This window comes from Scatophagus argus, chromosome 6 (assembly GCF_020382885.2).
Source record: "Scatophagus argus isolate fScaArg1 chromosome 6, fScaArg1.pri, whole genome shotgun sequence".
Lineage (NCBI taxonomy): Eukaryota > Metazoa > Chordata > Actinopteri > Scatophagidae > Scatophagus > Scatophagus argus.
Genome location: NC_058498.1, coordinates 22,941,597 through 22,956,825, shown reverse-complemented (window position 1 = coordinate 22,956,825; position 15,229 = coordinate 22,941,597). Strand labels below are relative to the sequence as shown.

At 38.4% G+C, this 15,229-nt stretch overlaps 1 protein-coding gene across 3 annotated transcripts in view; it reads right to left on the bottom strand.

Moving 5' to 3' along the window:
• Window positions 1-7,345: 7,345 nt before the first annotated feature.
• LOC124060578 (pre-B-cell leukemia transcription factor 1) overlaps window positions 7,346-15,229 on the bottom strand; it is a 55,504-nt gene continuing 47,620 nt past the window's right edge. Inside the window, exons 6-9 of one of the 3 annotated variants that reach the window (XM_046391690.1) lie at window positions 14,036-14,195; window positions 12,538-12,650; window positions 11,536-11,625; window positions 7,346-9,350 (exon numbers count right to left, since the gene is read on the bottom strand). In XM_046391690.1, coding sequence (XP_046247646.1) covers window positions 9,258-9,350; window positions 11,536-11,625; window positions 12,538-12,650; window positions 14,036-14,195 — 456 coding nt within the window. In that variant the 3' untranslated portion in view covers window positions 7,346-9,257. The remainder of the gene's footprint in view (window positions 9,351-11,535; window positions 11,626-12,537; window positions 12,651-14,035; window positions 14,196-15,229) is intronic. The other 2 variants (XM_046391692.1, XM_046391693.1) reach the window with 2 other exon arrangements.

Genomic DNA, 15,229 nt, shown 5'->3' with positions numbered 1-15,229 from the left:
CTGTTAAGTTTTCATTCAAATGTAAAGTGTTGTACAGTTTTTGTAACAAACTACCATATAGTTTACTTAAGTGCTGGCTATTTTCATACAACAAAAGTGGTTTTCCTGTTTTAGAGGCAGTGGTTTCCATTAATTTGAATACACCAAAAATGAACTTACAGAGAGTTGTCTGAGGTAATCTATGAGAGTAATTATGCCTTTATTTGTGTCCTCATCATTGTTGTATTAGGCAATGCAGCAATGATGATATTAAGATGATACTATTCTCCTATTGCACAATTACACATTTCCAGCCAGTTTAACATCCAGCCGGTTTTCACGATATATTCTAAAACTAGTAGTTTTAGAAGAAGGTAAGAAGTTAATTTCAGAATGGATTTATTTATCAAAATCCACTGAAGCACGCATGTTTAGCAGTACATGGCCTACAAAAACATTGTTATTTTTGTTATTTTAATGGTTTTTTCTGATGAAGAGATGGCCATCTGAGGATGTTCCCTCAATTATACCACTTTTATTAGATGAATTCAAAGATATTTCATTTACATGACGCAAATCACAATGTATTTTCTGAAATTCAGGCACAATTTTTTATTTATTTATTTTATTTTTTGCTCTTAAAAAGCAGAGCAGAATAGATGCTACAGCTAAATGGCTCAGGCGCTTGATAGTAGCACTCGCTGAACAGGTGAATAACACACAAGTACAAAAAGGAGAAAACTTCTAGAATGATATTATAAAATTTTGATGACGTATTCAGTTGTCCAGTGTAAGTTTAAAGCTGCAATGATTTTTGATACATGCAGTTTTTTAATTATGATTCAGTTTGTATAACTGGCTTTTTTCACTGAAAGGACTGTGACATGTCACAGTAGGAAAAGCACAGGTGTAAATAATAAAATAAATGATAGCTGAATTCCATTTGTCTGCTTCATTTTCAGGGTCCTGCTATTGTTTATTGTGGCCCACTGTCATGTCTTAGTGTGAAACTTGAATAGAGCGGAGCCTTCCTTCATTTTACTGGTAACACCTGTGCTTTTCTTACTTTGACAAGACAACATGTCTGTTGTGAAAAAAATTGGCTTATCAATGTTTGATTTTTCTTTTGTGAAATATCTCAAAACAGGATGGAATTATACTAATTAACGTAAGTTGTGCATATATATAATTTTATCTCTGGGGGTTGCATGTTGTGAGAAAGAAGCTGTGATCTGTAGCATTTCACTATCATTCTGAGGTGATTTTGACAGAAAATTAAAAAAAAAAAAACCTCAAGGTCCACTTTTTCTGCAGCTTTCAATTGCATTTCACAATAACTGTTGGAAACATAATTTCTGAGAACTAGAATGAACTTTTACACTAAATAATTGTTTTTTTTCACACGAAAATGTTAAAAGTTATGAGATCTGATAATCAAAATATTAAACAAAAATATGTCTAAATTTAAGTCATTGGTCTGTTTTATCCTCTCCTTAAGATTAGCATGAAAAGTTATTATCATTATAAATATGCATAAGAGCAAAATGAGTCAGCTCACTGCCCCTACCCTGCAGTCGCAGCCACATCTGAGCCTCTTGACAGTTGTCTCTTCTGTATTATATAATTAGAATATTAATGCACTCCTTGTCAAGTAAACTGACCTTTTGCTATCTTCTTTTATGATAGAAAATCTTATACCTTATAAAAAACAAACATTACAAGAACAGGAAAATAAATATAAAGACACAAATCAAACCACAGTGACTATATCCCTGATAGCCAAGGCTAGCTCGCTTTTGGCTTAAGTTAATTTAGCCACTTTTTCTTGGAAATAATTCCACACCCTTCTTTCATGTGATTAGGATGCTATATTTAAATATATTTAATAAAAGACTGATTTATTAATTTAGTTAATTAATTTAAAAAAAAATGTGTTACATACTACATGTTGTGAGCTGCCCCACCCACCTGACCCCAAACGTTCCTGTTTCCATACTTTCCTGTGGCCTTTGAATAACACTTCCAGTCACACAGACCATCAGAGGTCAGCAGTGTTTCACTGTTGGGAGACTAGAGACCAACCACAGGCCCATTCTTTAAAATTGGATTTCTCACACCGCCTTCTGTTTTCACTTTTAATTTGAATTTTAATTTGAACTTATTAATCAAGTCTGTATGTGTGTGTGTGTGCATGTGTTTGTGTGTGTGTGTGTGTGAGAGAGAGAGACTATACTAGGAGTCACATCCAGTGCATTCCGTCTGAGTCTGAGCCCTGCTGTACATACTGGATAATAGGAAAACTCAATATGACAGCTGCCTCCTAAATTACAACATACAATATATAGCAGGATACACAGAGCAGGGGGAACCGGGCAGTTTTTTCTTACCTGACATAAATCCGTCCTGACAACATAATCAGCATTGCTATCTTATGAAAAGACAGCATTCCCTTCTAAAGCGTCACACTGGAGTGACCAAATGTGTCAAATGGCTTCATGTCCATAAATGCGGAAAACATTTAAAAAGATGAAAACACAGACACGAACTCAAAACAAATTAGTTCACAGCTGAATGAGAATTGACATGAATGATCCTACTTTTGTTGCCCGGATGTGAGTACAATAATTATTGCAACAGCAGTGATCTGAATGTCCTTGATCATCAGAGCAAAATATTTTTTTTTTGTCTCATTTTTGATTCATGTTTTGGAGAGATAACTTTCTCATTTTTTAATAAGACCATCTCCTGGCATAGGTTTAAAGGGTTTTTTTTACTCTATAATTGAAGAACATGATAAGGTCCATCTTGCTCATTATAGATGCTTTAGGCAAAAGTATAAAGAAACAGTTTACAGCCTTAAACTCCCACACCACAAATGCTCAAATATATTGCAGATTCTAATTCAAATATTCCACGGTTGAAGTAATTTGAAAGGCTACGATGACGCACGCTGATCTGTGAAATCTTTTCCACATGTCTTCTTTATGAAAGTTGGGATCAGAGGAATTCATTAGAGATCTGTGGGTGGCATAGGCAATACAAGACCGAGGCTTTCCAGCAGCAAGTCTTTGCCAAACTGAATTATTTCCAAATCTGAAATCTGCAACAGTGACTGGAATACACCCACAATTACTAATTAGTTGACCCTATTCCTGCAGAGCTTTTTTTTGTGATCCACATGAGATCCATCAGTGGAGAAGGAGACTTGTTTCATCATATTAATGCAGAGGATTTCCTTAAGAGAAAGTCTCTCCATTATGTCGTGCCCTCAGACCTCAGATCGTCTGCTTCAGTAGCCCTTCCCTCAGGCACATGTGTGTAGCCTTGGTGTGTGTGTATCATGCTGGCAGGCATTGACATAACTGATGCACATTATGCGTTATGTATGAGGCCAGCATTTTTATGAGCCTTGTTATTGTCATTGATATAATATGAGCCCTGAGCCACACTGTATGTGCCACATGCGTTGTGGTCTGGTTGATGATGATTGATATGAAACTCCAGTGATGAGAAGGCTCATATGTAAGCAATAAATGAGGATGAGGTCAGAGAAGGAAGAAGTGCTTTTTCTCATAAAATCAGTATTACTGTTCTCTGCTTTGATTTCTACCCACAATGATGAAATGATGATGATGGTCTTATGACTGAACACATCAAAAAGAGTTATTTTGCAGTTGAAATTCCAGCAAGAACTACTCCCGACTGACCCATACGGACTGTTGTGAACTGTGGGCCCCAGTCAAATTTATTTTTCATATTCTAAGAAAAAAAATCAGCTCCACTACAAAAGGTGAGGTGAAGTGTGATTTGGTTCACAAAGGTCTTTGACCTATGTGAAAGGGTGTATGTTAAACGTGCAGTTTGTAAGCTAGTTGACTGATTCTCCTTCCTAGGTCGGTAAATACTGATGCCAGCCCACCAATCCAAAGTGTCAGAATTTGATGATCTGTGAATGAGAGTCAGCAATTCACATTTCACTTTTTAGGGCAGGTAATAATATAAATTTTGAGACAGTGATTCAAAGCAGGGTTTTTGTGGTACCAAATGAGTCTGCAGTTAATCACACTAGGTAACCTGGAGCCTTTGGCCCCCTTAGAAAAGATGCCCAGACCTCGGAAGGAAGGCACCCAGTGGGAGAGGTTACTTTTGAGCTCACTTTCTCATAGAAGAATACATGGATGACACCCGTTGAGGACATTACAATCAGGACTGCAGATTTCCCCAACTCAGGGACAATTTTGACTAGCCACCAACCAAGCCCATTTTAGCCTCCATCATCATGGTCCCTGCAAATGTTGTTTTACAGCCTTTAGTTGGGCATGCAATTCTGGTAGAGAATATTAAATCTCACAGTGGGCAGGGTGACACACTGCACAGGAAGTCAGTCAATTAAGGGAACTTGGCCCAAAAGCAAGTGCCTTCTGCATTGTAATAGTATATTGTATTGTTGAGAGCCAAAATGGTACTAGGAACCCACCGCAGACCATTAAGTTTCAGTTTTGTCCCTTTAAGGGAAAAATTTGGGCACCCTCTTGTTTAAAAGCAACATGTGAATTGCGTGTCTTCATTGCAGAATATGAACTCCTCATGTCATTAAACCTTTTGCATTCCAGAAATATTTCAGAGGACATGTCTTCAACTGTGGCTGCAGCCCTAATTCACCAACAGTGAGCCAGCAGGAAGTGAAATGGCTAAACGGAATTCAACCGCAATGCATTTTATTATTTAAAAAAACATTTCACCAAAAACTGGGAAAATCTTTTATTTCACTAGAGAAATGACTACTGCTACCTTATATTTACTTAAAATATCAATGGAGCAAGTAAAAATATTCAATTACAGATTTTTCATTTAGACAAATCTGTCTCAAATGATATTCACAAATACATTATACCATTATCTTAGCCCAATAAGCATTGATTTAATTGATTTTTTTTTTTTTTTAGGTTACTGCAATAGAACAGCAATTTTTTCCGTGAAACAGCTAATAAATACATATTGAAACAGTAACAAAACTCCTGTTGAAATTCAGGTTTACTGTGTGGCATAAACGTATAAAAACATTCACCTTTAAAGCAACTGGATCAATTTCAGCAAAAGATAAGATTGTAGAATTTTTAAATTATATTTATATTATACATCTATAATTTATCATTGCTTCCCTATATTTCAATCAAGTTACTTGCTAAAGGATAAAAGACTTCAGAAAGTCCTAATTCTTTTCTGATTGGATTTGCATCTTTTCACTGTGTAAAATGGATAATGATCAGTGTAGTCTTCTTTAAAACCTGCATGGTATTTGTCACGGCGCAACATGCTAACCAGCCTATTTGTCAAAGGAATCAGAAATTCAAAAGAACATACACTGATTTTACTGCGAATGGGATTTACACCTTTTTTTTTTTTTTTTTATCATGTAATGACTGAATCAGCCTCACAATGTCTTTTGGTTTGTAGGAGCACATGAATAAATTATACACGTCCAGCACTTCTTGCCTTTCATTCCCCAAACAGTGGCTAAAAGAAGCCCTTTGATAGAAACAAGGAGGCTTCTCCATGTAATTACACTTGATCATGTTTGCATATGTCACTCCCACAGTCTCTGTCACGCTCTCTGATTTCGGATGCTCCTGGGAACCTCTTCCTAATCCACAAGTTAACGTTTCAACCCCTTCCTCCTGTTTTCTCTTTCCCAGGGACGGGCGAATCGAAGGAGCAGAATCAGACATCCTGTCTGGTTTATCTGGAGGAGAGAGATAAGTGTGGATTCCACCTCTTTCAGGCAACGCACATTAACCATGCCTAGAAGGGAGCGCTGGGTGCGGGGAAGAGAGGTGGTGGTGGAGGTGGGGGTGTCTGTCTGCCGGGAGCGCACAGCTTTCATTCACTTCAAAAACTGTGAAAATGTCCCCTTCACACCCTCTGCAGCTCGCCCGAGCTCCGGCGCTATGTTAGTGGTGATAAAATGCCTGCGTGCCGCAGTATAGTTGGAAGTGAGACGTGCAATGTTATCCAGAGGTGTTGGACTGACAAGTCTACAACGTGTAAACTTGTATCCTACAGTGACTCCTGACCCTGTTACAAAAGCCCGGAGGAGAAACTACATTCAAGTTTCAGACAGAATTCAGTCTCTGTAGAAACTTGGAAAAAAAGCGGACAAAATATGACATGAAAAATGACAAAACTGCAATTTATGCAACAAAAGAAACTATTTATTTGGGATACGCATTGCCAGTACAAATTAAGAGACCATAAAACCTACATCTTTCAGCTATTTTTCTCCACAGAAAACAGGTTTTGAATTGGAATTAAAAAGACAATAGTTTTCCCATTTGATACCTTTTTACATAAGCAGACATCTTAAAAGTTAAAACCTGTCAAGAAAAAGGCTCCACGATTTCACTCTGAAATCCTTATAAAAAGAAGTTAACATTCAAAACACTGCAGTACATTATCTTATTGAAGAACAAAAAGACATGCAACAAATAAAACATTTTATGTTTTACAAACTGTTCATTTTTCTTTTCATGTCTCTTTTCCTTTTATATTCAAAAACTGAAAAGCATCATTACATGAAGCTTCGATAATATTTGACAGGCAATGTGAAAAGTAGAGTTAAGCCTTCTTTTGTGGGGTTCAAAAAGAATCCTTGTGTTTGCCTTGCATGGCCGGTGCTGTCAGTTCACTCCAATGACTTCAGAAGACACGACTGAGGCAGGTTCAGTGTATCACTTCAATGGTGCTGGGCCCCTCGACTGTAATACTGAGCAGGTGAGTCGAGGCAGAGCTCCGCTTTGAATGATCCAAATGAGTTTGTTTGGTGTAATTATGTCATGGTTGACCTCCATGATTTCATACATGTGTAATAAATACAAACACACTGACAACTGTTAAAAAAATTCCGGTGGTTCTCAGGCTGTACTGTGACTGGTCGGGATCTCGGGATTTAATTTTGTTTTCTGTAAGGGTTCAGTTTAGCTAAAAACATTTCCAGAGGGCAGTGTTAACACTAACTTTTCACATCACCTTCATTCGGACAGTAGCCAGGATGGAGGCAGGCTCGTTTTGGTGCTCTGAGTACAAAATAATCATAAGGGTTTCACCTTAAATCACCTTAAATCCAACAGGAATTCCATCAGTCTGTGTTAATGGCTGCTGTCCAAATTCAAAGATGCAAAAAAAGAGTAAAGGTGCATATCTACATACTGTATATAGAGCATTCTTGGGCTAATTCACATATAATGGTAAGCATAACAAAAAGAAACATAGTCCTGTAGCAAAGCAAAAATAATGTCAAATGAAAATAACAAAAAAAGAGATATTCACAAAAATGGAGACATAAAAATATATCCAAATATTATCTGGATTTGTGTGCCATCAGGGTATTTGTTTCCACTTTATATAAACACTGCTGTATTCCAACTGCATTTTTTGGCTTTGAATACAGAGCACTAGCACATGATGAGATGCTCACTAGTACCGCAGATAATAAAATCCTAAAAAGAGGAAAAAGAAAATGTCAATAAAGCTGATCCCACTGTAGAGGATAAAAATTCTGCCATTTTTTGGTATCAAAGTATGTAAATGCTGATATCTCATGAGGACTATTGTAATCATGTATACATGTTAGATCACATACTATACTGTACATACGACAAATTTAATTTCACATTTAGGATTGGTTTGTTTTTGGATGTGGTGTTTTTAGTGTCATTTTAAAACAAAGCAAAAAGTGAAAGAACTCTTGAATACTGAAAATTCAAATTGTACGTTTCTTCCAAATATTCCAGCTAATGTTATCAGAGAACAGGGGTCACAAAATGAGTGACCTCAAGTTTTTCCAACACTGAATGTATATGGAGATATATTTGTCCCGCAATCTGAGCATTATATTTTGAGGACGAAAAACTGGTTTTTGCTCAGATGTGAAGTATGATATGTAAAAAATAAGCTAAAATAAAATGGTAATTTGAGCAAATGCAAAAATCTATTCTATGCTCAAAATGTCCCAACGCATTCTCAGGGTTATGACACAAATTCCATTAATGACAACTGAATGTGAATTCTGAGAAAAGACATGCAATGTGTTAAATCCCAACAACATGGTACCTTAAAATCAGAATTACAGTATCTGTTTTAGATTTGGTTACCAGCATTATTTGGCTATATTGATCTCACTGATACACACTGACAATGCCTGATAATGTACTGTATGTACACTCTCTTTCTTCCATATATCACAACTCTAGTTAAATCTTAAAATTTCCTCTGTAATGTTTTCTCTTCGACATTTACAAATGTTACTCTTTCAGTTCAATTGTTCGGTGCTATTGTGCTTTAATATATACTGACATGCCAAATTTGCCGGGAATGTAGTTATTGGTTTAGTCTTTCAGATCAATTTTTCTTTGAATATCGTGGATGCAGCCAACGTGGATGACAGAACTTCAACTCTCTTTCTAAGTCACACTCATTTTGCTAATTACTTGTGTAAAACCTGTGAATTCTTTGAATTATTGAACTGCTTATGAGCAGAGATCTCCTATTCTGACAGTAAAAAATAAAAAGCCTTATATGTCTTTGTAGAGGCTCTGAATACAAACTACATAAATCGAGGTCGAATGCTTGGATATTACCTGACTAATGTGACTGAACTATAATAATAATACTTCACAATATATGGCATGAAAAATAGGACATGACATAAAAACATGAATTTATCAAAATTCACCTCCAGGGCTGAACTTTGGCACTATAGATAAACAAAACTTTGTGGATACCATAATAATGACAGATGTGCAATGACAGGGCAAGGTGTGGTGTACAGTAAAATTCCAACAATTTGTTACAAAAATTTGTAAAACCGAAGCTTTTGAAATATTTTCTCTGTTGCTGTTTCCAATCGAGGTAGTGTGAAACAACTTTACAAGAAGTGGGGCATTATGCTGCTAACTGCGTCTACTGTATGAATATATAATGTAAGAGAAATACAAAGAGGCAACATGGACATCAAGTGGAAACTGTACAAACTGTGAAGTGTGGATATGAGTCCCGTATGCAGGCTGCTAACGGTGCTGCCATGGTCCGGATAGGAAAAGTGAAATATTTGTCCATAATGGTGAAAATGTCTTCCCAGACCCCAACCGTGTCCCGCCTTGTGACCGCATACAATATGTCACGTCCAGTCCCGATGGGGTTTGAGCTTAAGTTTTGCGAGATATGGCTGCAGTGGTGGTGGAAGTTGGAAGCAGAGGCCGGAGGAGCAAGGGGGTGGAGGATCAGTTGGAGGTGTCAGAGTGAACGCTTCCGGGTCCTTCTGTGGGTGAAGTCACTGATGAGGGGGTCGGAGCATCCTGCCAGCCACCGTTTGCCTGAGAGGAAAAAAAGAGAGACCATTGTGTGTGAGTGTATATGTGTGTGGGGGGTCTATCACTTTCATATTCATTGTTCAATGCAGCTGAGGTTCAACAAATGAAAGTCCTGAGGGCAAGGCAGTGTATGAGCCCAGCATGGAATGCTGGCATACTTAAGCCAAACTGCCTCCTGGATTGGAGGAAAAGCTAACCTAGCTCAAATGATTTCAGAATCAGACTGACATAGAAAAAAAATAAAATCATGTTTTTAACCAAGCAGAAATTGAGTGAATTACAGCCTTTGCCCCATCATACACTGCACACTCAAATTCATATAATGAAGAAAATCCACAGAGGCAGAACAAGATTTTTTTTTCTTTAATAAATGCCTGTCACTGTGATGTTAAATAATATGCATAATATATGTAAATTGTACAAAAAGACCTATGAAACAAAACAAGTACAATCAATGTTATACGCGGTAATGACGCTGACAGCAGGAGTTCACATACAGTAAGTGTTATGGAGGGCTACCAGAAACAGCCCTCATAAAGAGCATTTAGGATATTAATAGTAAATTTAAAGCCATCAGAAAAACTGGAAGTGGTCCTTGACAGCCTTTCATTTCAAAGCCAGTTATTTAAGACAGCAGGCAGAAGTGTGTAATCTAAAGTGGAGGGGTCAAATTGTAGAATGGTGACATTCTGTCTCTTTCAAAATTCCGACTGTAATCACCCACAGTATGCATTATGTATCCGCTCAGTCATTATCCAGTCTTCTTTCAGATATGATGTTTCCTTCAACTCTCGTTTGTTCCACTCTTCATTCAAAAAATCTCTATTCATACATTTGGAAAATAGTTTCTGAAGATATAGGGCATATATGTATTTAATTTACAATAAATATTCAACACATAATTTCTCTGCTGTACCTCTGAGACAGAAGGCTGATGTGTTGGCATTTTAAGATATGCTCTCACTTTAAAATGTTGCTTTTTTGTAGTATAATCCATTTGACATACAAAATCATCAAGTTTGATGGAAAACACCATTATTTGAAAAATGTATAAAACCAAACTGGGGACAAGTGAAGAGCCAGAATGCCTAACTTACTCGCCGTAGCTACATAAATCACAGGCAAACAGGCTGGAAGACAGATATCCTGCTCCTACATTATGCATTGCAAGGCTTCTTTACAGGGTATAAAAGTGAATAACACAGCATACTGTGGCAGTGTAAGATGTGGTAGAGCAAGCAGGCGTCCAAGGAGAACCGTTTCTGTGAGGTCAAAGGACTGAGAAAGAACAGGGCCTGAATACGTTAGCGGCCTCTCAGGGTTAGCACAGCTGGCTGCGAGATGTGCTCGGAGCAGCCAGAAAGCTTATTTGAATACACATACATGTTTTTATACGGGAGACATTTCATCTGATTATCATATGGCCACTGAGGCACGGCAACGACAGCAGAGGAACCCAGCCGCGGCTGTGACCGTCCTCGTCCTCTCAGCGCGGCTCGCTGTCAGGGCCATTAGTGTGGCAGGAACATGATCTGAGCAATGCGCTTGGATTGCTGTCCCAAGTCCACACTCTGCTCTCCTTGTGTCTGTCTTATCGATTTTCCCCTTTACGACACGGCTTGTCGCTGTGAATTTCCCTACTGTTTGCAGCCGCAAGCAACCCCCCCCCCCCCACACACACACAAACACACACACACACATAACCCCCACTTCTATACCCAAACTCTGCTGTAAAAATAAGACAAACATGAAGGGAACACACCCCTATGGCACATGAAGAGTTGTTTCCAACGGCGTGAGGTTTTATTTTTAGAGGGACAGCAGCATTGTCTCCTGGGAGACTTTAATGGGAGCTTCTTGCCCCTGGGCTGCTAATCATGGGTCAGGTGGTCCGAGGGATTTAAAGTCCAGTGCAGGAGGTGTCACCTGTTTGTGCAGTTTGCTCACGGCTGACTGTACGTGGCTGCAGGTGCTACGCTAGACCTGATTGGACATGACAGGCTCAGACGGCGGCTCTGCATGTGTGTGGCCAGCGTATGCCATGCAGTGTGCTGCCCATGGCGCGAGCTATACAGAAGCAATCAACTAGGTGACCATGGAGCCTAGACAAGTCCAACTAAGTGGCATTCTGAGCCCTATGGCTTTGAAATAATTGGTAGGGAGAAAAAGAGAAAAAAAGAATCCTTACATTGATGCCCTGCGGACTGTACATCTGGTTGGCTGTGAGTCCTTCACTGTATCCGCCTGTCTGACTGATAACATGGCGAAGGGTATCCACCTGAAACATTCAAAAACAACAAATAAAGCAAGGTCAGAGTCAACACGGGAGAAGCACAAAAGGAAAGAGAGGGGAATGACAAGACAAGAGAGACAACAGGAGTACACTGCTGCAAGTATATCACAGACAATAAAATCCAATCAGACATGAAGGAAATTAAGGATACTCAACTTTTTGTTTACTGCAATAAAAACACATGGTGACAAACTGTCTGCCCTTGAGACTGTGAAGAAATTCTATAGTGCAGCCAGTACAAGGCTCTATGCTTACTCTCTTGACTTGTCGAAGCAGGAAAAGCACAGCTGTAATTAAAAACATTAATGATGACTGTTCACATTTAGGTCCACTGCAATTGGGGTGTGCATGGCTGTGGTAACAGAGAGTGGAAATGAATAAATCTGTTTCATGTGGAAGCAATAAATAAAGAAGGGTGTTTTCATGCTAGCAAGGCTTATAATGTTGAAGTAAGCTTGATAGTGTCAGACAACAAAATTAATTAAAAAATCACTCACAAAGCAAGTGTATTAGAACCAAAGGAAGCAAAGAGAAATTTCCTATACTTGCAATGTTGGCACAATGGGAAAAAAAACAGAAAACCTCCCTTATTTCATATTAGCAGCATTGTTCCACTGAGTATGAATGCACACTGCTATAACTTAAATTTGCTTTATTATTGTATTAACATTTGTAGTGGTTTGGTAACACAATATTGTCTATAGCACCTTCATAATGAGCCGATTCACCTTAATTAGAGTTATATTACTTGAACTGTTATATGTTATTTCTTTATCTAATTAATTATATTAGTTACACCTGTGTATGACAAATCAAAACGTCTGGTGTGAGAAAGGTTTGTCGGGAAGTGAGGAGGACTTGGTCAGGTATTATCTGCTGTGCTGCTCACTGCCCTACCTGTGACTGCACGTTGGCTCCCACCTGAGCCCCCTGGTACGAGTCCCCATTGAGAGACTGCACGCTCATGAACAAATCCCCGGAGTTTGACATGTTAAAAGAGCCAGCAGAACCTGAAAGGAGAGAGGGAGCAGTCGAATCACAGAGAGACAGAGAGCAAGCAGGCTAAGCAAGTTGGCCAGCCCAGGCAGCAGCCTGGAGGAGCAGCATGCAGAGGTTAGCCAGCAGCCAGACAGGCTGTTAGATGAGAGAAATGGAGACAAGAGGAAACTAATGGACACATGAAGACAGTAGAAATACAGCTGTAATCCCAAACAAATGGTATCTGTGTCAGGTACACATTTTAACCACCACACATAGAAATAAGCAAAGTATTAGTGCTCTTGAAAGGTTATTTGTGGCTAGGACAAAAGCAGGAAAAAAGAATAATAGAAAAAGCAGTCCAATTGCCCATTTTCACTATCTTACCCAAGGTCAAATTATTAATATAATTTCATGTCAGAGTTAATTACAGAGGTAGGCTCAGGAGATGTTTGACTAGCTAAGTACAAGCACTACACACAGGGGGAAACTGCTAGCCTAGCGCTATCAACTGTGACAAATTGCACCTTTCAAGAAAACCTGCAGGACTATTCTGGAATTTATTCGGTGACTGCCTTGTACAACAGGATACATGTTTCAGTTTCTTATGGATCTAAGCTACTGGTTAGCATCTATTTCCCATAATTTGCTTGCACTATGCTAGATTACATTGACTTGTGGTAAAATGGCACAAATTTCTTAAAATAAAGGATTGGTGATTTAAAGGATAAGGTTGGCATTATTCTGTTTTAATTTGTCATAAAAGACCAGAATTAACAAGATGTTATTTTATCTTTCAGTGCTTTCTAACTTCTCTGCCCTGTATGCAGATATGTGATACAGTGTTCATGTTCATTATAACAAGGACACATACAGTGCATGTGTTTTTACAACAGTTGAGCTCTATGGCACAGGAGAATATCAAGCAGTACTTGTTAGCATAATCAATTCGCTAGTATTGTCTTTTTGTATGTTTTATTTCCAAAAAGAAAGAAGTAAAGAATATCACCAGACTTATCCTTTGAATGACAGTACAGTAGAACATGATGAATACACAGTTTAATAGTCATACATGAAGAACATGATTGAGTGACAAAGGGCAAAAGGACAGTAAGCATAGGGAGACTTGGCATGGGGCTCAGGTTGGCTATTCTCTGACAAAGCCTCTAGAGTTGTAGTTATACTTGTTAAGGGGTAAGATTTGACCTGTTTAATACAATAATGGTGCTTTACCAGGTGACAGGCATGTTCCTTATACAGGAAGTGCCTTTTGTTAGACCTAAATCCTTCATTCCTTGCAAACCACCAGCACCAGCACTGAAACAGCCTCAGACTGATATACCGCTAAGTTGTAGTGATGTAAAGAGAGGAGGTACATGTCCAATAACTGAGCAGAGCCAGGGACTTCCTGTCTCACCTGCGGAGTTTGGAGTTGAGGGTGAATTTGCTTGGCTTCCATGTGAGGAGGCATTAGCCGCATTCACGGCAGTTCTTGCAGCATACATGTTGGCTTCTTCTTGGAACTTACCAATGTTTTTCTTGTATCTGATTCTTTTATTCCCAAACCAGTTGGAAACCTGAGCAGACAAACAAGAGAATATAGTTTAATTCACGTGAATTCTTAAGATACAGAGGCTCTCCACCTTTGAGGGCAAGCATTCGGGGAAATCAGGGCATGGTTTCACTTGCATGACCATAATGGCATGTGTAACACTGCAGAGAGCCTCTGTCAGAAGGTACATAGACTGGTGCTGTGAATCCACATTAGTGCCAGAATGGAATGATTGCCAATAACAGTCTCATTATGTCACCATGACTGCAGCTATCATCAGAACTCACGCAAGCACCAATCAGTCAACATCCGCTAACACCCATTACTGCTAATGGACTCCCAGATGAAGCCAGGGGGGTAATCCCAGCGCTAATGATAAACAACATTAAAATGAAAAGCTAATCAATCCTGAAAAGTTTTCAATACGAAGAGTAGGTAAACATTCTCCTTTATTATGGCCAAGAAACAGAAACTCTACAAATCATTCAGCCACTGAGCAGCTTCCACAATCAGGCCCAGATGTATCCTCAAATCACTTGGTATAAATTAATGAAACCGGTTGAGAAAACAATCCATTTCCAAATGTTGGATTCAAGACACGAACTGCTGTTTACCTTGGTGTTGTCATTGCTTTCCTTATTATCAATTCTCACAGAATCGAAACAACTTGAGCATTAGAATGCAATGATGAAAAACAAAGTGCCTTTATATTTTTACTCGTTTTGCTTGTCAGCAGCATTGGCACAAGCATCTCAAGTGGTTTTAGATGTTTAAGTTACTGGAAGATTTATAGTAAATCATCGCTGCACTGCACATACTGTGCTAATTTTCAGAGGCTAATGGTCTTGCTAATTACATCCATATACCGGGCTGAAGCTAGTATTTTCACAATTATTTAACCTATTGATTTTTTTAACTAATCAATCAACTTATCAGTTTGTCAAATTTTCTGACTTTGGTTTGATTTGTAGCCCCAAAACATTAATTTTATTAGGATATGAAACAAAAAATGAATCTAAATTCATTAAAATGAATCTTTTTCTCAATTATTAAAAGAAG